Source organism: Oncorhynchus tshawytscha, linkage group LG10 (assembly GCF_018296145.1).
Source record: "Oncorhynchus tshawytscha isolate Ot180627B linkage group LG10, Otsh_v2.0, whole genome shotgun sequence".
Taxonomy (NCBI): Eukaryota; Metazoa; Chordata; class Actinopteri; order Salmoniformes; family Salmonidae; genus Oncorhynchus; species Oncorhynchus tshawytscha.
In genome coordinates, this window is record NC_056438.1 from 20,684,794 (window position 1) to 20,705,913 (window position 21,120).

Consider the following 21,120-nt stretch of genomic DNA (forward strand, 5'->3'; position numbering starts at 1 on the left):
CGAGCACCACCGCTAACTAGCTAGCCGTTTCACATCCGTTACATGAACATACTGCACTTTTCTGTGTAGACAGTCATCAAAACATGTTCTATCTCCCATACAGATGATATGGTCGATGGGTCAGAGAGTTGAGTACACACATATAGGTACTAAAGTGAAATAACATTACCTCTCTCATTACAGCATAGTTTGACATAAGAAAAATGAACAAGACAATGTCACTCGGACTATCCTGCTGTCTCAGGACATTAGAGAGAAAACGAGGGAGAGCAATATAGAGAAATGAGGGAGAGTGGAGGAGGACAGAAGAAAGGAGGAGGAGGACATTAGCCCATTGTGGATTGTTGACTATTCAGGGAAAGCTTTGGGACCCAGCATGTTTTATTGTTAACGGTTCAGTAGCTTCCAAGGGAGCGTACAGGACTTTAATCACTGCTTTTCAGTCTCTCCAACACCCGAGGATGGTTGGGGGCCTGCAGGATAAAAGCAAAGAGGTGCAGCCTTGCCCTTCTTAAGGGCTGATTTAGCTGGTTTTGCTCTCCCATCGAGCATTGTGCAACATCAAAAAAAAGACAAATGTGTGTTTACCAGGAGGGAAAAGTGGTAAAAAGAGAACGGGAAGGAGAGAGGGAGAGAACAGTTTATTTTGTGTGTCATGGTGACTCAGGCCCCTAGTTCCAATATGGGCAAATAGGACAGTAGATAAATCACATACTGTAACTAGGAGCAACAGCACTAGTGATCAGGAAAGAGAGAGCTATAGGGGTTCCATGTAGAGAAGTTACTTACTATCTCTTCCTCCAAGTCAAGCTATAGGACTAGAGGACATTCCTTAAATTACAAGGACCTTCATCCCAGCAACAGTGGGCCCTTTGTTGACCCCCTGAGCCCAGCATCGAGGCCCCGGGCTTAGCTAGGAAGCGGCTGAACACTTGCCTAGTTTATATGTGACACTAATATGTGTCCTTCGACCTGATCTTGTCCACATTCTGGTTGTGCCCACATTTTCATAATTATGTCTACACATGGTATTAAAATGTGTCTCGTGTCTGTCCACAGTGGCAATTGGTGTCAGTATGCTGTGATTGCTGGTGTGAGGGATTGAGATGTTTGGTGTACTGTCGAGCTTACATAAATGGTTCTCTACCACGCCAGTCAGGTATTTACGAGGCTAACAGTCTACTGTGAGAAGAGAAAGGGAGAGTGAGTTATGGCCCATGGCTGATCAGTAGCCTACCTTACTGTACAGAAGTAGGTCAGTGACACTGCAGCAGTTAGGGTCCAACACACATGTGACCGCACACACACAACTCCAGGTCATAGTCAGTACAAATAACATTATTCCCCCAAGGATTTTATTCTAGATTGTTAATGAGATATTCTATTGAGGTGTATCCTGTTTTTCTAATTACATAACTTCACAAACAAGTTTAACCTACTGACTTGCTAAACTGTGGACCTGCACAATGCAATCTGACTGTTGAATATTTTGGTATCACTTAAAACACTTAAAGCATCCAGGTATCATGTTATAAGCATGCATAAGCCTTTATAATGTTATTAACAAGACATACCAAATTGTCTCTCTGTATAAAAATACAGAAATGTAAAACATATGACTACAAGGAGAGCTGTGGTGATTTTAGCGTGTACATTTTGGGTGGGGGGGGGTGCATGCCAGCAAAGCCACTACACAACACAACACAACACTAAACATGAATTGCGCTATAACGTTGACGAAAGGTGCCCACAAACTCTTAGGGCCTACATAAAGCTGTCCCAACAGTAGCTAATACAGCGAAAAAATACAATGCTATTGTTTGAGGAGAGTGCACAACAACAAAACACTTATATCATGGCAACTGATTTGATACATTCACTTCGGAAGGTAAATAATATCCTTACATTCAGTAATCTTGCTCTGATTTCTCATCCTGAGGGTCCCAGAGATTAAATGTAGCGGTTTTGTTTGATAAAATCTATTTTTATATTAAAATGTACGAACTGGGTTCTAAAGTTTGACCCCACTGCTGTCTCTGGCTCCACACCCACCCGCCTGGCCATCTAGATGAGTGAAGGTTAGTGTCTTTTCTGTAAGGAAGCTAATGATCCTTCATGTATGACATTCCCGGGAGTGTTTAAACTTCTTTTTTTGAATGCTATAGCATTTTTGTATGTTTTCTATAGTTATGCACTTGAAAATGTATAAATTGACCAATTCGGCACATTTGGGCAAACTCCTGGAAGACTTGATACAAAATATTGTGTTATGATGTAATTCTTCACTGGATCAGTCTGACACATTGCACACAAACTGCTGCCATCTTGTGGTCAATATCTAAATTACACCTATAATCCTACATCACTGTCTGGCCTTTCTCTTGCATTTCAAAGAGAGAAAACACATGTTTTTTTTGTTTGTATTATCTTTTACTAGATCGAATGTGTTATATTCTCCTACATTAATTTCAATTTTTCACAAACTTCAAAGTGTTTCCTTTCAAATGGTATCAACAATATGCATATGCCTTCTTCAGGTCCTGAGCTACAGTTCAATTTGGGTATGTCATTAGAGGCGGAAATTGAAAAAAGAGGTTTTATGAGGTGAAAATATACCAAATTATTAGAGTGCGGTACATGGGCTACTAACAGTTTACTACACAACATAGACTTTGCATTACGGTCTTAGCTACAGTATACATACCTACCTGGCATATTACATCATTTATTCAGCAGCAAACAAAATATTTTTGGACTTACCTTGTTGTGCTGTGCTCACTTGAACAGGAAGGTGGCCCGGCGATGATTCGTGGGGAAATTTTGTCATCAAACGTTGTCATCAAAGTCTGGCATTCTCTGGATTTATGGTGCTTTCAAGACAACTGGGAACTCAAAAAAAAAATAATGATGATGTCAGTGATCTTCAGGTCGTAGCTCTAGGCCCGAGTTCCGAATTTACAATTCCGAGTTGGATAAAAGTTCAAAATGTATTTTCCCAGTCGGAGCTCGTTTTTCCCGAGTTCCCAGTTGTCTTGAACTCACTAGTCAGATTTTTCAGTTCTGGGTTAACAGTTGTTTTGAGCACGGCACAAATCATGCTTCATTGACAGCATGGCCAATGTTGACATAATGCTGAAACACCTGCATTTTGGAAGTGCCTTACTCAAGAAAACAAAAAAGATACCATGTTGGTATGCTGCTGCTTTATTAACTCAATTATATAGATTATTATTATTATTATATATATATATATTACATTGTTACACTGATATTATTATTGCATATTACACTGATATGTGCATATTACACTGACACATATAAATGCCAAAATAACATGCAAAAACAGGAAATCTCCCCAAAAATATGGGGCTCTGCCCCACCTGCCCTGCATGAAGGGTCTCCTCTGAAGGAAAGGCATCCCTCACTGGAAAACAAGTTCTAAGAAAAAGTTATTTATTGTCATTTGGCCAGTTGTTGAAGGTAAAATATGAACCTGATGTGTCTCTAGACAGTTCCAGGAGAAAATGTACAAACAGTTTTATCTTTAAAAAAAAATGTGGAGGTGATTTTTTTCAACGGATAAAGCCTGGGAACCCCTGTCAGCTAAGCAACGCTGGCATTCTGAAGCGTCAGCCCGGTAGGAACTGTACAGTTGTTTTACAGTACCCACTTGCTCGAGAAACAATTGTATCTTCCCTGGAATGAAGAAGTAGCATGGCCAATGGGCGTGACATAACGGTAAGTGCCCTGGGAGGAGGGGATGCGAGAAGAGACCTCTCACGCATCACCGGGTACGGTGACTGGACACACACACCCCCTCGCGGGCCCTCATGCAGAATTTAAATCCCCCTTCCCGCAAGCTCAGCACTACTATTCAAGGTGCGGCTCAAGCTATAACAGGTGGAAAGGAGATCAAGAACCACAACAAGATTGTGTTTACTGACGCTATCCTGACGCGTTTAATGAAGATAGGTAGATCTACCTTGCAAATATAGACTGCATTACGATAACCGTTGTGTGCCTTTGGACACGCACAAAAGGATTCATCGTTTTTTCATCAACAGAAACGTATTTATTTAGACATTTAAAAAATAATCGACAAAATAATTTATTTATTTTTAGATGGCAAACTCGGGAATTCAACTTTTAGGATTCGCCCTGTCACTCGTCGGTGTCATTGCACTTATCGTGGGGACCATTCTTCCACAGTGGAAGATGTCTGCGTACGTAGGAGACAACATCATAACGGCGGTTGCCATGTACCAAGGACTATGGATGTCATGCGCTTTTCAGAGCACAGGGCAGCTCCAATGTAAAATCTACGACTCGATCCTGCAGCTAGACGGTGAGTATAAATAAACGAAATATGTATTCGACCGTTATATTTCTATGACGGTATGCGCGTCCTGTGCGCACCTCACGCACTGTGAATTACGCATGCATATAACCCGATAGGCTATCTTATTATCAAAGGAGGAATGTCATGAGTATGGTGACTTGTTTCGGGAAAGTCTCACGTTGTACCAGGAAATGGAATTGATTGACGGGAGATACAGGTGAGCAGACATCTGAGCAGACACCTGAGACGGTCAGCTGAGGTCCCCACCCATTTTCCTATGGAGCAGTTCTTGTTCAATGGAGCACATTGATGTCACTGATAAAGGTGTCACCTCCGGACTGTTCCTCATTTATTTGCCCCTCTCGTGGTTATCATTTAGTAGCACCTTTTGTATTATTATACAGTGCGATACTGTTAACTCCTTTCCAGGTGCCACACTCACTGACACTTCAATCACTCTGGATATTACTCTTGAAAAATCAATTACAAACGTATCTGACATTTACTCTTATCAGAACCCCATTGAACACCTGGAGTTCTCAACCCTGTTACTCTTCCCAGCAACCTCTCCCCACCTCCCCACCTCCCAACCCATTTTCCCCTCCCCTCTCTGCTGTCTATTCTCAAACGGCTGCACTGGTCCACCCCCAAGGTGGTAAGGCCCCGACTGGCATGCCCCCTGCCCATTCATCACCCACTATACCCTGGCATAGAAAGGTGGCACAGGGAGGGTGCTGACTGGGGCTTCAGATGCCAGAGATGTCCTGATCCTAACTAACTAACTAACTAACTAACTAACTAACTAACTAACTAACTAACGGTGAACAACCAAAAGAGTTGCCATTGCAACAGCAGCACAGTAACCTGTGCAGGAATGTTATGCCCTTCCCCTCCCTCTTCCTCCCACCTCGGTTTGCCCCAGACCCTTAGGGCACCATAATGAAGAGAACCTGGGTGTAATTTGATATAACTCCCCATCTACTCTTCTTGGTTTCTCATGTCATACTGGTTGGTGAGAGGGATTTCATTGAACAGAGATGCCTGTTCAGATTTAGAACACTTAGAGTTCCAGTTTTTATTGGCTGTAACTGCTGACAGAGAGCAGGTTTGGGGGTTCTAGGAATGGTACAGGGGGGGTCAGGGTGGCACTGTGGAGTACAGAGGGGTGAGGGTGGCACCGTGGGGTACAGGGTGGGGACTCTGGGTGGCACCGTGGGGTACAGGGGGGTTAGGGTGATATTCCATGGTATCCCCAATTTGCATGCCTGGCATGCCCTCATTGTGTTTAGAATATAGCAGAGGAGGAATGTTTCTTCCTTCCTTCCTCTCTTCTCCTCCATCCCTCCATCCACCCATCCCTCCCTTTCTCCCTTTCTCCGTTTCTCAGGCCTGGAGTTTTTTTTGTGAACTCAGGAATGGCCTGGACTGGCACAGACTGGTTTGGGGTGGCCTCTGCTTCTCCCTCTCTGTCAGTTTTATGAGATGTGGTGACAGATTAGGGGGTCCTGACAGTAGCTTTCAATCCCCCCTCCCCTAAACGACAGCAGACTGTGTGATCATGCTCTCCACAGCCGATGGGGAGAAAGGGAGAAAGGGAGAAGGGAGGGAGGGAGGGAGGGAGGGAGGGAGGGAGGGAGGGAGGGAGGGAGGGAGGGAGGGAGGGAGGGAGGGAGGGAGGGAGGGGAGACGAAGGAAGGAAGGAAGGAAGGAAGGAAGGAAGGAAGGAAGGAAGGAAGGAAGGAAGGAAGGAAGGAAGGAAGGAAGGAAGGAAGGAAGGAAGGAAGGAAGGAAGGAAGGAAGGAAAAATTCCTCTTCTGCTATATTCTAAACACAATGAGGGCATGCCAGGCATGCAAATTGGGGATACCATGGAATATCACCCTAACCCCCCTGTACCCCATGGTACCACCGTTGCAAGAAATAGACCTCTGAACCTTTCACCTATTACTACCTGTCAGGGCAAGGAGATTGAGGTTATAACCTCATATAAATATCTTGGAATTTTAATTGATGACAGCTTCTCTTTTTAATTGCATATTCAACAATTTACAAAAAAATTGAGGCTGAAATTGCGATTTTATTTTAGGAATAAGGCCTGTTTTTGTTTTGAAGCCAGAAGGAGGCTAGTATCAGCTACATTTATGCCTTTAGTAGACTATGGGGATATTTTATATATGAATGCTTCCGCTCAGTGTTTGAGATCAATTGACACTCTTTACCATAGTACTTTGAGACTTTTAAACTGCAAAACCCTTACGCACCACTGCACTTTGTATACCAGGGTTGGCTGGCCTTCTCTAGTCACTCGTAGGCTCACAGTCACTGGTATACTTTTATTTACAAAGCCATTTTGGGTTTACTACCTTTTTATTTGTGCATTTTTATTGTTCAGAATTATGGTGGTTACTCTCTTCGTTCGCTGGACTTTATCCTGCTAACTGTTCCAAATGTCCAAACTGAATTTGGTAAAAGGGCTTTTATGTACTCTGCGCCATCGTCTTAGAACACCTTACAAAATACTTTTAAACTGGAAGAACTTGTCCCGATTGGTGTTTTTAAATCACTGATGAAGGATTTTGAGGCTGATTCCCTGACCTGTCAATGTTTTTAATTTGCTGTTTTATACTCTTGTGAATTCAATGGTTTTTACTGGATTACTTGTAGTTTTTCATGTTGTCTGTCTGTAATTTTTTTGTAATGACTTGGTGCTGCCTATCTTGGCCAGGGCGCTCTTGTAAAAAAAAATGTAATCTCAATGAGCCCTTCCTGGTTAAATAAAGGTTCAAACATTTTTTTTAAATGTAAGACCTTCAGTCAAATTAAAATCTAATTGTATTTGTCACATGCTGCCAAATACAACAGGTGTAGATCTTACAGTGAAATGCTTACTTAAAGACCTTAACCAACAATGCCGTTTTAAGAAAATACCCACCCCAAAAATTAAATAATAATAAGAGAGAAGAAAAACAAATAATTAAAGAGCAGCAGTAAATAACAATAGCGGGGTTATATACAGGGGGTACCGGTTCAGAGTCAATGTGTCAGTGTGCGGGGACACATTGTCGAGGTAGTTGAGGTAATTATGTACATGCAGGTAGGGTTACTAAAGTGGCTATGCATAGATGATAACAGAGAGAAGCAGCAGCGTGGGGTGGGGGGGTGAAAATAGTTTGGGTAGCCATTTGATTAGCTGTTCAGGAGTCTTATGGCTTGAGGGTAGAAGCTGTGTAGAAGCCTCTTGGAGCAAGACTTGGCGCTCCAGTACCGCTTGCCGAGCAGTAGCAGAGCGAACAATCTATGACTTGGGTAGCTGGAGTCTTTGACAATTTTTAGGGCCTTCCTCTGGCATCGCCTGGTTCAGAGGTCCTGGATGGCAGAAAGCTGGGCCCCGGTGATGTACTTGGCCGTACGCACTACCCTCTGTAGTGCCTTGTGGTCAGAGGCCGAGCAGTTGCCATACAAGGAAGTGATGCAACCCGTCAGGATGCTCTCGATGGTGCAGCTGTAAAACCTTTTGAGGATCTGAGGACCCAAGTCTCCTGAGGGGGAAAAGGTTTTGTCTTGCCCTCTTCACGACTCTTGGTGTGCTTGGACCATGTTAGTTTGTTGGTAATGTGGACGCCAAGCTTTCAACCTGCTCCACTACAGCCCCATCAATGAGAATGGTGGCGTGCTCGGTCCTCCTTTTCCTGTAGTCCACAATCATCTCCTTTGTCTTGATCAAGTTGGGGGAGAGGTTGTTGTCCTTGCACCACACGGTCAGGTCTCACCTCCTCCCTATATGCTGTCTCATCGTTGTCGGTGATCAGGCTGTTGTGTCATCAGCAAACGTAATGATGGTGTTGGAGTTGTGGCTGGCGTGCAGTCATGAGTAAACAGGGATACAGGAGGGGACTGAGCATGCACCCCGAGGGGCCCCCGTGTTGAGGATCAGCGTGGCGGATGTGTTGTTACATACCCTTACCACCTAGGGGCGACCCGTCAGGAAAACCAGGATCCAGTTGCAGATGGAGGTGTTTAGTCCCATGGTCTTTAGTTTAGTGATGAGCTTTGAGGGCACTATGGTGTTGAAGGCTGAGCTGTAGTCAATGAATAGCATTCTCATGTAGGTGTTCCTTTTGTCCAGGTGTGAAAGGGCAGTGTGGAGTGCAATAGAGATTGCATCATCTGTGGATTTGTTGGTACGGTATGCAAATTGGATTGGGTCTAGTGTTTCTGGGATAATGGTGTTGATGGGAGCCATGACCAGCCTTTCAAAGCACTTCATGGTTACAGACGTGAGTGCTATGGGTTGGTAGTCATGTAAGCAGGTTACCTTAGTGTTCTTGGGCACAGGGACTATGGTGGTGTGCTTGAAACATGTTGATATAACAGACTCAGACAGGGAGAGGATGAAAATGTCAGTGAAGACACTTGCCAGTTGGTCAGCACATGCTCGGGGAACACGTTCTGGTAATTCGCCTGGCCCAGAGGCCTTGTGAATGTCGACCTCTGATACACTCATGCATGTTTCAGTGTTACTTGCCTCAAAGCGATTATAGATAAATAAAGTTATTTAGCTCATCTGGCAGGCTCGTGTCACTGGGCAGCTATCGGCTGTGCTTCCCTTCGTAGTCTGTAATAGTTTGCAAGCCCTGCCACATCCAACAAGCATCGGAGCCAGTATAGTACGATCCGATGTTAGTCCTGTATTGACGCTTTGCCTGTTTGATGGTTTGCCAGAGGGCATAGCGGGATTTCATATAAGCTTCCGGGTTAGAGTCCCGCTCCTTGAAAGCTGTGGCTGTACCCTTTAGCTCAGTGCGAATGTTGCAGGTAATCGATGGCTTCTGGTTGGGGTATGTACGTACAGTCACTGTGGGGACGACGTCCTCGATGCACTTATTGATAAAGCCAGTGACTGATGTGGTGTACTCCTCAATGCCATGGGAAGAATCCCGGAACATATTCCATTATGTGCTAGCAAAACAGTCCTGTAGTTTAGCATCAGCTTCATCTGACCACTTTTTTATAGACCGAGTCACTGGTGCTTCCTGCTTTAATGTGTGCTTGTAAGCAGGAATCAGGAGGATAGAGTTATAGTTAGATTTGCCAAATGGAGGGCGAGGGAGAGCTTTGTACTGTGTGGAGTAAAGGTGGTCCAGAATTGTTTTCCCTCTGGTTGCACATTTAACATGCTGATAGAAATTCAGTAAAACTGATTTAAGTTTCCCTGGATTAAAGTTACCGGACACTAGGAGCGCCGCCTCTGGATGAGTGTTTTCCTGTTTGCTAATGGTGGAATACTGTTCATTGAGTGCGGTTTTAGTGCCAACCTCGCTTTGTGGTGGTATATAGACAGCTACAAAAAAATACAGATCTACAGCTTAACATGAGATGCTCTACCTCAGGCGAGCAAAACTTTGACACTTCCTTAGATATCGTGCACCAGCTGTTGTTTACATAAATGCCTAGGCACCCACCCCGTGTCTTACCAGAGGCTGCTGTTCTGTTTTGCCAATAGAGTGTGTAACCCGCCAGTCTTATGTTCTTAATGTCGTTGTTCAGCCAAGACTCGGTGAAACATAAGATATTACAGTTTTTAATGTCCTGTTGGTAGGCTATACGTGCTTTCAGTTCGCCCCATTTATTTTCCAGCGAATGTTAGCTAGCAGAACGGAACGCAAGGGCTGATCCTCGCAAGGCACCCTGATCTTTTGCTTCGAAATCTCTGTTTCCTTCTCCAGCGAATCACAGGGATCGGTGCCTGATCGGGTGTCTGCAGTATATCCTCGTGTCCGACTCATTGAAGAACTCCTTGTCCAATTTGAGGTAAATATAATTCCAGTTCTGATGTCCAGAAGCTCTTTTCGGTCATAAGAGACGGTAGCAGCAACATTATGTACAAAACGAAAAAACAATGCAAAAAAAAAAAAAAAATAACATTATTTAGTTCAGAGCCGATAATACGGCAGCCCTACCCTCTGGCACCATCAGAAACTGGTCAACATTCACAAGGCCGTAGGGCCAGACAGATTACCAGGACGTGTTCCCCGAGCATGCGCTGACCAACTGGCATGTGTCTTCACTGACATTTTCAACCTCTTCCTGTCTGAGTCTGTAATACCAACATGTTTCAAGCAGACCACCATAGTCCCTGTGCCCAAGAACACTAAGGTAACCTGCCTAAAAGACTACCGACCCGTAGCACTCAAGTCTGTAGCCATGAAGTGCTTTGAAAGGCTGGTCATGGCTCACATCAACACCATTATCCCAGAAACCTTAGACCCACTCCAATTTGCATACTGCCTGAAAGATCCACAGATAATGCAATCTCTATTGCACTCCACACTGCCCTTTCACACCTGGACAAAAAAGTGCCTACGTGAGAATGCTATTCATTGACTACAGCGCAACGATCAACACCATAGTGCCCTCAAAGCTCGTCACTAAGCTAAGGACCATGGGACTAGACACCTCACTCTGCAACTGGATCCTGGACTTCCTGACGGGCCACCCCCAGGTGGTTTGGTTAGATAACAACACATCTGTCATGCTGATCCTCAAAACGAGGGCCCCTCAGGGTGCGTGCTCAGTCCCCTCCTGTACTCCCTGTTCACTCATGACTGCACGGCCAGGCACGACTCCAACACCATCATTACATTTTCAGATGACACAACAGTGGTAGGCCTGATCACCGACAATGATGAGACAGCCTATAGGGAGACGGTCAGAGAACTGATCGTGTGGTGGAAGAACAACAACCTCTCCCTCAACCTGATCAAGACAAAGGAGATGATTGTGGACTACAGGAAAAGGAGGACCGAGAACGCCCCCATTCTCATCGACGGGGCTGCAGTGGAGCAGGTTGAGAACTTCAAGTTCCTTGGCATCCACATCACCAACAAACTAACATCGTACAAGCACACCAAGACAGTCGTGAAGATGGCAAAACTCAAGGCTATGTCCAATAGTCTACTAAACAGCTTCTACCCCCAAGCCACAAGACTCCTGAACATCTAATCAAATGGCTACCCAAACTATTTGCATTGCCCTCTTCTACGCTGTTGCTACTCTCTGTTATTATCTATGCATGGTCACTTTAATAACTCTACCTACATGTATATATTACCTCAATTACCTCAACACTGGTGCCCCCGCACCTTTATTCTGAACCGGTACCTCCTGTATGTAGTTCCGCTATTGTTATTTTACTGCTGCTCTTTAGTTATTTGCTATTTTTATCTCTTACTTTTTTTTGGGGGGGGGGGTATTTTCTTAAAACTGCATTTATTTATTTAGTTTAATCTAACCTTTATTTCACTAGGCAAGTCAGTTAAGAACAAATTATTTACAATGATGGCCTAGCAAAAGGCAAAAGGCCTCCTGTGGGGAAGTGGGCTGGGATTAAAAATATAAATACATTAAATAAAAATATAGGACAAAACACACATCACAACAAGAGAGACAACACAACACTACATAAAGAGAGACATAAGACAACAACATAGCAAGGCAGCAACACATGACAACACAGCATGGTAGCAACACAACATAACAACAACATGGTAGCAGCCCAAAACATGGTACAAACATAGTTGGTTAAGAGCTTGTAAGTAAGCATTTCACAGTAAGGTCTACACCTGCTGTATTCGGCGCATGTGACAAATTAAATTTGATTTGGAGGAGAGAGAGAGAGGGGGGTAGAGGGGGTAGAGAGACTTGCTGATCTTTTATTTTAATTTTACATTCTGCAATATATCCCACAAGTCTATAAATTAAAGCTATCTATAGCTGTGCCACACCTCTCTCTCCCTCACTATCTTGCTACTCCTTTCCCTCCTCTCCCTTTCCTGCTCTCTCTCCTCTCCCTGGTGTGTGTATGTGTGTGCGTGTGTTTCTCAGGCACTCTCCAGGCCACCCGTGCCCTGATGATTGTTGGCATCATCGTATCCATCGCTGGGCTGGGCGTGGCCACCATGGGCATGAAGTGTACCACTTGCGGAGGAAACAACAAAGTGTGGAAGTCTCGCACCGCCATGACTGGAGGCGTCATTCTACTGGTTGGAGGTGTGTGAGTGAGTGAGTGAGTGAGTGAGTGAGTGAGTGAGTGAGTGAGTGAGTGAGTGAGTGAGTGAGTGAGTGAGTGAGAGTGCGTGTGAGAGAGAGAGAGAGAGAGAGAGATATATATATGTTAAAGGGGCTATAGAGAGCAATCAGAATAATCTCCACAAACATTATATGTTCTTAGGGTCCAGAGTTTTCCTTACATGGTCAAATGTCTTGGTCATGAAAATCTCAGGGCCCTACTTTTTTAAAACATTCTTTCTAAGCTGGTCTGAGATCTGTGCTTATTATGTCACTTCGTCATTCTGGTCCCTAACAGGGGCATGGCTATATAGAGAGATCAAGAGAATCATCACAGGCATATACTGTATTTTTCTTTATGTGTAGGCACTTCTTATTTAACATTACATGAAAAGATCTGTGTTAGAGGTCACTTGGTCATTCTGGTCCAGCGTCTGAGATCTTAGAGAGTACTGTATGTAGGAGGTTTGACCCTCTATCTGGCCACCAGCTGCTCTCCCACTCATCTAAGCCTGAGGAAGACCTTCGATTTGAAACATTGCGCAAGAAAAGTCACACTCATCTACTCTGGTTCCCCTGGAGGTCACATAGGGAGAGAATGGGGCATTTTTACTGACTCTGTGGCTATTACTCTGACACTATTCCCTATTTAGGGCCTATAGGGATCTGGTCAAAAGTAGTGCACAACATAGGGAATAGTGTGCCATTTGGGATGCTGGTTGTTACTGTTATATAAGAGGTAGTTAACTCTCATCAGACAATGGCAGTAAAATCTAATGGTTAGAGCCTGTTATTCACAAAGGGTCTCAGAATAGAAGTGCTGATCTAGGATCCGTTCATTATTTTAGATTATAATTAATGGACAGGGGGGACTAGATTTTTGCTCATTTGAAGACTCATAGGTCAATGGCAGTAAACAGCTAATGACTGGAACTCAATAGCTAGCCTCCCATTGACTTCTTGAGTGTATGGCTCCCCTCTCTCAAATATCTCTTTATGATGTCTCGATGTACTGATCTGTCTGTATCTGTTTGATCTTCTCCTTCAGCTCTGTGTGCATTAGTGGCCTGCTCGTGGTTCGCTCATAATCTCATCCGGGCCTTCTATAACCCGTATTCTCCTGTCAACACCAAGTAAGTATCCCTACAAAATTCCTGAATGTATTGACCTTTCCCTTCTATTGAGTGGTCTTATTTTAAAAAAGGTCCAATATGCAGAAATCGCGCCGCCATTTCCTGGCTTCTAAAATTCTAATAGTTCACCAAATATCAGTTTGTGACAAAACAAACAACCCCTAGTGTAGTGCAGGGGTAGGTAGCCATGGTCCTCGTAGAGTGCCGCATCCACTTCATGTTTTTTATTTAACTGACCTGGAAGACCAGGTGTGTTGAATTTAGGCAATCACTGAACTAATCAATTTACTCAATTGGGCAGGTGGGGTGCCTAGTTGGGACAAAGGGTTGCCTAATCCTGGGTTAGAGAATCATTGTATCATCTGAACCACTATGAAATATATTTTCAATAACCAAAAATATTGTATTTTCAGATGTTTGAATCTGGTGTACAAAAACTAAAGTAAAAGACACAAAAACGAAACGAGAAAAAAAATGAACGAGAACCATATAAATAGAGCACATAGAAGAGAACTATCACTTCTTAGACTTGCTTTCAATGCGAATTACAGATCTATAACTCCCATTTCTATGTGCAGTAATACCTATCAAGCAAAGTTGGCTTGGCGCCGTCTTAAGTCTTTGATTGTTGACTTAAAATAATGCAAGGCTGGAGAAAAAATGTGCACACCACATGGCTTTCCAGGAGAATAATGTAAGAACACTGTTCTAGAACAACGTCTCACTCTTCTCTCCATCTCCCCAATAACAGGTTCGAGTTTGGGGCAGCCATCTTCATCGCCTGGGGGGGTTCTTTCCTGGACCTGCTGGGGGGAGCCATGCTGGCATCTTCCTGCCCCAGGAGTAAAAAGCCAGTGCCCAAATATCCTGTCATGAGTGGCATGAGTGCTCTCTCACCATCCAGCAGCACCAAGGAGTACGTGTGAGCTAAATCATGCTGCCAGGTTATAATGAGATTCACAGAAATTGTTGTGAGGTTTACAGATATGCCCACACCCCACCCCACCCCAGCAGGGCCGTTGTGATGTCTCTCACCCGCTCCCAAAATTCCACAATTGTTTATGAGTGGACCTCACAAATACACTATAATTGGTTCTTGGATCCCCCTTATATTATGTTTTAGGGTGCATGTTCTAGTATTACACAAACACACACTTCTCTTATTACAGCCAAGATGCAGCATCATGGCAAACACTCACCTCGATGTAAGAAACACTGTCTACTTAAATTAACATTTCCATTGTAATTGAAGGTAGTCAATTAAACTTGTTGTGGTGCTAAGGTCCTACTCTTGGCATACTCATGGGACAGCTATGTATGTAAAATAGGAAACTGGACTAGCGCACCATCAATACTTTTACAATGGAGTTTTTTGTAGACATGACCATCTCCAATTGTGTTCAATGTTCAATCCAAGTGGAACTTCACACTAGTTGTGAGTGACTGTATACGACCAAGAACCTGATGGTCACTCTGACAGTCATGAGTGACTGTATACGCTATGGTGAATCACCGGACAATTCACTGTTGCACTCCAAAAAGGGGGGCTTTTCATACAGGCCTGCAATGTACTCTGTCCCATTATAAAATCTCTCAGAACAGTGATTCTCAACAGGTGCATTATTACAGGAAGTGTTTGTGTTGCATTACAGCCTTTATCTAAAATGTGTCAAATAAAATAAAATCCTCATCAATCTACATGCAATGTCCCATAACAGCAAAGCAAAAATAGGTTTAGAAGTTATTGCAAATGTATTTTTTTTTTTAAGTTTTAAAAAAAGAAATACCTTATTTACATAACTATTCAGACACTGCTATGAGACTCGAAATTGAGCTCAGGTGCATCCTGTTTCCATTGATCATCCTTGAGATGTTTCTACAACTTGATTGGAGTCCACCTGTGGTAAATTCAATTGGACATGATTTGGAAAGACACACACCTGTCTATATAAGGTCCCACAGTTGACAGAGCATGTCAGAGCAAAAACCAAGCCATGACGTCGAAGGGATTGTCAGTAGAGCTCCGAGACAGGATTGTGTCGAGGCACAGATCTGGGGAAGGATACCAAAGAATGTCTGCAGCATTGAAGGTCCTCAAGAAAACAGTGACCTCCACAATTCTTAAATGGAAGAAATTTGGCACTAGCCAAACTCTTCAGAGAGCTGGCCACCCGCCCAAACTGAGCAATCGTGGAGATGACCAAGAACCTGATGGTCACTATGACAGAGCTCCAGAGTTCCTCCGTGGAGATGGGAGAACCTTCCAGAAGGACAACCATCTCTGCAGCACTCCACCAATCAGGCCAGACAGAAGCCACTCGTCAGTAAAAGGCACATGACAGTCTGCTTGTAGTTTGCCAAAAGGCACCTAAAGGACTCTCAGATCTTGAGAAACAAAATCCTCTGGTTTGATGAAACCAAGATTGAACTCTTTGGCCTGAATGCCAAGCGTTATGTCTGGAGGAAACCTGGCACCATCCCTACGGTGAAGCATGGTGGTGGCAGGATCATACTGTGGGGAAGTTTTTCAGCGGCAGGGACTGGGAGACTTGTCAGGATCGAGGGAGAGATGAACCTGCCCCAGAGTGCTCAGGACCTCAGGATGGGGCGAAGGTTCACCTTCTAACAGGACAACCTTAAGCACACAGCCAAGACATTGCAGGAGTGGCTTCGGGACAAGTCTCTGAATGTCCTTGAGTGGCCCAGTCAGAGCCCGGACTTGAACCCAGCGATGCTCCCCATCCAGTGCAGCGATGCTCCCCATCCAACCTGACAGAGCTTGAGAGGATCTGCAGAGAAGAATGGGAGAGATTCTCCAATACAGGTGTGCCAAGCTTGTAGCTTCATACCCAAGAAGACTCAAGGCTGTAATAGATGCCAAAGATGCTTCAACAAAGTACTGAGTAAAGAGTCTGAACACTTATGTAAATGTGATATTTCAGTTTTCAAAATTTCTACAAACCTGTATTTTCTTTGTCATTATGGGGTATTGTGTATAGATTGATGAGGGGAAAAAACAATTTCATCCATTTTAGAATAACACTGTAACGTAACAAAATGTGGAAACAGTCAAGGGGTCTGAATACTTTCCGAATGCACTGTACATTATCATCAAACTTGGTTTATTATGTGTTTTATCATTTGTTCATTATTCTGTACGAAGGCATGCTCTGTTCTGATGTCCACACTAGCATTCTACTTAGGATGGAACAATTTATTTGGGATGCATTATAGATAGTATGCTAGTGGTGTTCTTAGAATGTAGCCTGTGTTTTAAATGTAGCTGACTACAGTAGTACCATTCCTAAGTGCTAGCGTAGTTCAATTCAGCCTTGTATTTTTGCCTTTGGCTTTAAACAGCATAAGGAATATTGTATCTTTGTGCTGCACATTACGAAGCTCAGCCATCCTGCCTTTGCGTGAAAAAGATGTTCAGCAGAATTTTAATGCTGGGTCCTTTTGTATTTGTTTGTTGTAAGCATATAAATGAAATTGCTAGATAGTAATTACTAGGTTACTTATTTGTAATATTTCTACGGTTGTAAGATTAAGATGTTCTGAAAGGTTTTTAGAAATGTTTGTTTTAATAAAATGCAGTTTTAGTTTTTTTTCTCTATCTAGCCCATTTTTTTGAATTATTGAAAAGTTGAATGAATGTTTTCTTCTCAACACAGTAGCTGAAATGCAATGTCTTAACTGTCAACATCCCATTATACAACAAGTCTGGTAGTAAAATACACAACAGGAATATTATACAGCTTGTGATGTGTTTTTTGTCGTCTTTGGCTGTTTAGAAGTTTGACATAACGTAATTCTGGAGGATGCTTAGCAATCAAATGTTACATTAAAAAAGAAAAGCTCCTCTTTTACTTAAAATAATACATTATTATGCAAAACTCCTCCCATTTTCATGCAAATGCTCCCAATGCACATAACAATTCCATCCATTTAAGTTATGTGATAGTGAAAGCATCACAATGAGCTATGATATGAAATGCAATGTTTCACTGAAAGACGTGACCAAAGTGTGCAAGAAAGTTACAGGCTTTGGAAAGGTCAATATTGTCCATATGACATTGAAACAGTGTGTGTGTCTCAAACAGCACCATTTCCCTATATAGTGCACTACTTTTGACCAGGGCCCATAGGTCCCATGTAAGGAATAGGGTGCCATTTGGGACTAAGTCATTATTATAATCATATTTAAACACCAAAGAAGAAAGTAGCCCTTCTAGACAGGAACATTGTCCTGACATGTTTTGATGCTTCAATAGAATCTGTGCATAGAAATATGTCAAGTTTCATCATCACATACAATTTAACAGTCATTCCCACAAAGTGTACCATTACGCCATAATATGAAAAACAACATAACCCATATATTACATAAATTCTTTGAAAAAATGTGCTAAAAATTGTATAAACCAAAACTGTATTTTGTTGTAAATATAAATTAGCATCAGTAGCCATCTATTCCAACTATCCCTGCATTCCAAAATAGTGATTATTCAACAGTAACCTGACACTCCACAAGGTGAGAGAAGCACAGATTCAGGTTATTAAGTCACAACAAGTAGTAACCCAATGTTCCATCTGCACGTTACACGTTAACAGGCTTCCTTCCTTCCAAGGATGGTTTCCGTTTTTATCTTAGAATGTAAAGAGTGCAACTTTTTTCAAATGTTGCCCTACTGAAGCTTTAGAGACAAGCCACACTGTACTTTTCCAAGTGCAGATATTACTGCCGTAGTGGACTAGGAGCAGAACATGTTTCAGTACAATTCATTCACAGTATAAGAACAGCTAAATAAAGTACAATGTACAAGCTTTAGATGCAAAGGTCTACAGAATCCTAGTATTCCGGCAATAGAATTGTACTATTTGTGCCACGATGAGCGTTTCCATCTAATATGCAGGTCACTTGTAATATTGCTGGATTAAGGCCAAATTGATACAGTTGAGTTTGGCTTCGAAGAACTTCATGGTCACATGTGGTGTTTAGGAGATGCGTGAGAGGATGAGGGACATGGGACATTGTCTGTTATTATTCATGTTATCGTCCACGACCTCGTCCCCTGGGTCCACTGGAAAGCGAGCAGTAACATGAGAGTTAAGGTTTAGTAGTTTCAATCTACTCATACAATTAGTGTTTAAGGTAGATAATAGCAGAATCATATGTTCTTCTTTATTTGGATAAGATAAAGTTATAAAGTGATGGTTTTAAATGAATCTCTGATGCAAGATACACTCTTGTTCTATACTCACTAAAAACAGAAATGATCACAAAAGTACAATATGGTATATCTCGCTCTAAAAATATGTGGGTATACAATGAGAGCACATATATTTCCACTTAAGGCTACTCACCTTTCTAAGAATGACTAATTTGTCCGAGCTTGGGCACATGGTACCCTAGTCTCTGTGGGTTCAGTCCCTCTGTGCTACCACCTGGGTATGTCCCGGGTTGAACTGACCTGTTGGACCTGACTGTCTCGGGCCATTAGGTGGAATCAAATCTAGCATCCTGTAGATCTCTACTCTACAGCAGGGCGCACGCGCTCTTCTCCGTTTCGTCCACTAGATGTCTTCCTTGATTCTCTCTTCTCACGTTGCCGGGGGTTTACTTCCTCAACGGCATTAAACAGTGTTCTGGGATTGTTTATAAGCGAAATCAGCAGAAATAGCCCGTTGACACAACCTGTGGATGGGGAAATTGTTGCCATGAAAACATGGCGAGGCTACACGGACACACCTAGTGCCCAAATGGACGACTTAAGAAGCGCAGCTGAGAGTTGCGTGTGGAGACGAATGGATTTGGCTCAGGTTCAGTCAGCGCGTTACATTGGCGCGTTACGTGCAGTAACGTAAAAGAAAGGAAACACTTCAATAAGCCCTTCCAAGTTAGTTTATGCTGGCTAGCTGGCAACAACAGCAGCATGGCGCTAGTTACAACTTGTGAAAGTAAGTGATGTTTAATTCGATGGGCGAGGGGAAAATAACTTTGTAGGTTATTGCTCCACATCTCCAATTTTTTCAATGCCACTTAATTTTATTTAGATTAGGATAGCATCCTACACGATAAATAACTTTTAAAACCTGTTGGGGCTAGGGGGGCAGAAGGAGTTCCCTAAAGGGAACACCCCCTCCCATTCAGCTGGAAGAAATATTCTTTAGAAATATTTAACTTTCACACATTAACAAGGTAATACAGCAAACGGTTTTTAAAATGTTTTACAGCGAAAACACAACATATATTTATGTTAGATGACCACCAAATTCAAAAACACACAGAGCGATATTCACAAAAGCATAAATATAGATAAAATTATCACTAACCTTTGATTATCTCCATCAGATGACACTCATAGGACATCATGTTATACATGTATTGTGTGTTTTGTTAGATAATGTGCATATATATATATATATATATAAAAAATCTCAGTTTACATTGGCACGTTACGTGCAGTAATGTAAAAGAAAAGAAACACTTCAATAAATTAGGGATACAAAGTAAAATCAAATCAAAGTTTATTTGTCATGTGCGCCGAATGCAACAGGTGTAGAGACCTTACAGTGAAATGTTGTGCTGTTCTCTCTCCAGTCGTAGCTCCTGGATCCTCTACATCAGTCCTAGTAGGAGTGGTTGTGGGTCTGGTTGTTGCTGGTGTTTTACTGGTCATTCTCCTCGTCCTGCTGTGGAGATTTAAAAACACCAAAGGTGAGATTTTTATTATTCATCATTTAACTCTGTAGTTCATGTTTAGTTAGAAAAATGTGTAAATACAATAGTTCAAAACAGTAATGACCTGATATAATAGTATGCATTTCTCATTACAGGTTCCTGTTTAAACAGAATATTCTTGTGAGTACACCTGTCTCTCAACTATGTTAATTCAGTAACGTATCATCTTAGTTATTTATGAGTATATCTCTCCCTCTAGACACCCCCAGACCCAGAACACTAACCAGGACCCACAACAGGACCCACAACAGGACCAAGGATCTACCCAGGGCCAGGCTCCTGATGCTGGATATACACTTCCGCAGCATGGTCAGTTTCTCAGCCCAGACTTTACCTCTCTCTGTAACCTCATACACTGACTCATCAACATCCCCTTTATATAACATGTTACTGTACTCTCTGTCCCTGAGGGAGAACCAACCTAACTAACCTGTCTCTCTCTTCTTTGACCAACAGGTGGTCACATCTACGATACGATCAATCCCTCAGACAACAATGATGATGGAACTGTATAGTGTATGTTATGTTTAAAATGAATACAGGATAGAGTTACTGCTGCTGTTCTTCATGTGTTTAATATGAATACAGTATAGAGTTACTGCTGCTGTTCTTCATGTGTTTAATATGACTACAGTATAGAGTTACTGCTGCTGTTCTTCATGTGTTTAATATGAATACAGGATAGAGTTACTGCTGCTGTTCTTCATGTGTTTAATATGAATACAGTATAGAGTTACTGCTGCTGTTCTTCATGTGTTTAATATGAATACAGTATAGAGTTACTGCTGCTGTTCTTCATGTGTTTAATATGAATACAGTATAGAGTTACTGCTGCT

General features: G+C 42.6%; 1 protein-coding gene across 1 annotated transcript; it reads left to right on the forward strand.

The window, feature by feature from the left end:
- The first annotated feature begins 3,831 nt into the window (after window positions 1-3,831).
- LOC112261039 (claudin-7-A-like) lies at window positions 3,832-15,253 on the forward strand. Its single transcript, XM_024436397.2, has 4 exons — window positions 3,832-4,345; window positions 12,224-12,388; window positions 13,455-13,539; window positions 14,291-15,253. The coding sequence occupies exons 1-4, from the start codon at window positions 4,123-4,125 to the stop codon at window positions 14,463-14,465; spliced, it is 648 nt and encodes a 215-aa protein (XP_024292165.1). The 5' UTR covers window positions 3,832-4,122; the 3' UTR covers window positions 14,466-15,253.
- Window positions 15,254-21,120: the final 5,867 nt, after the last annotated feature.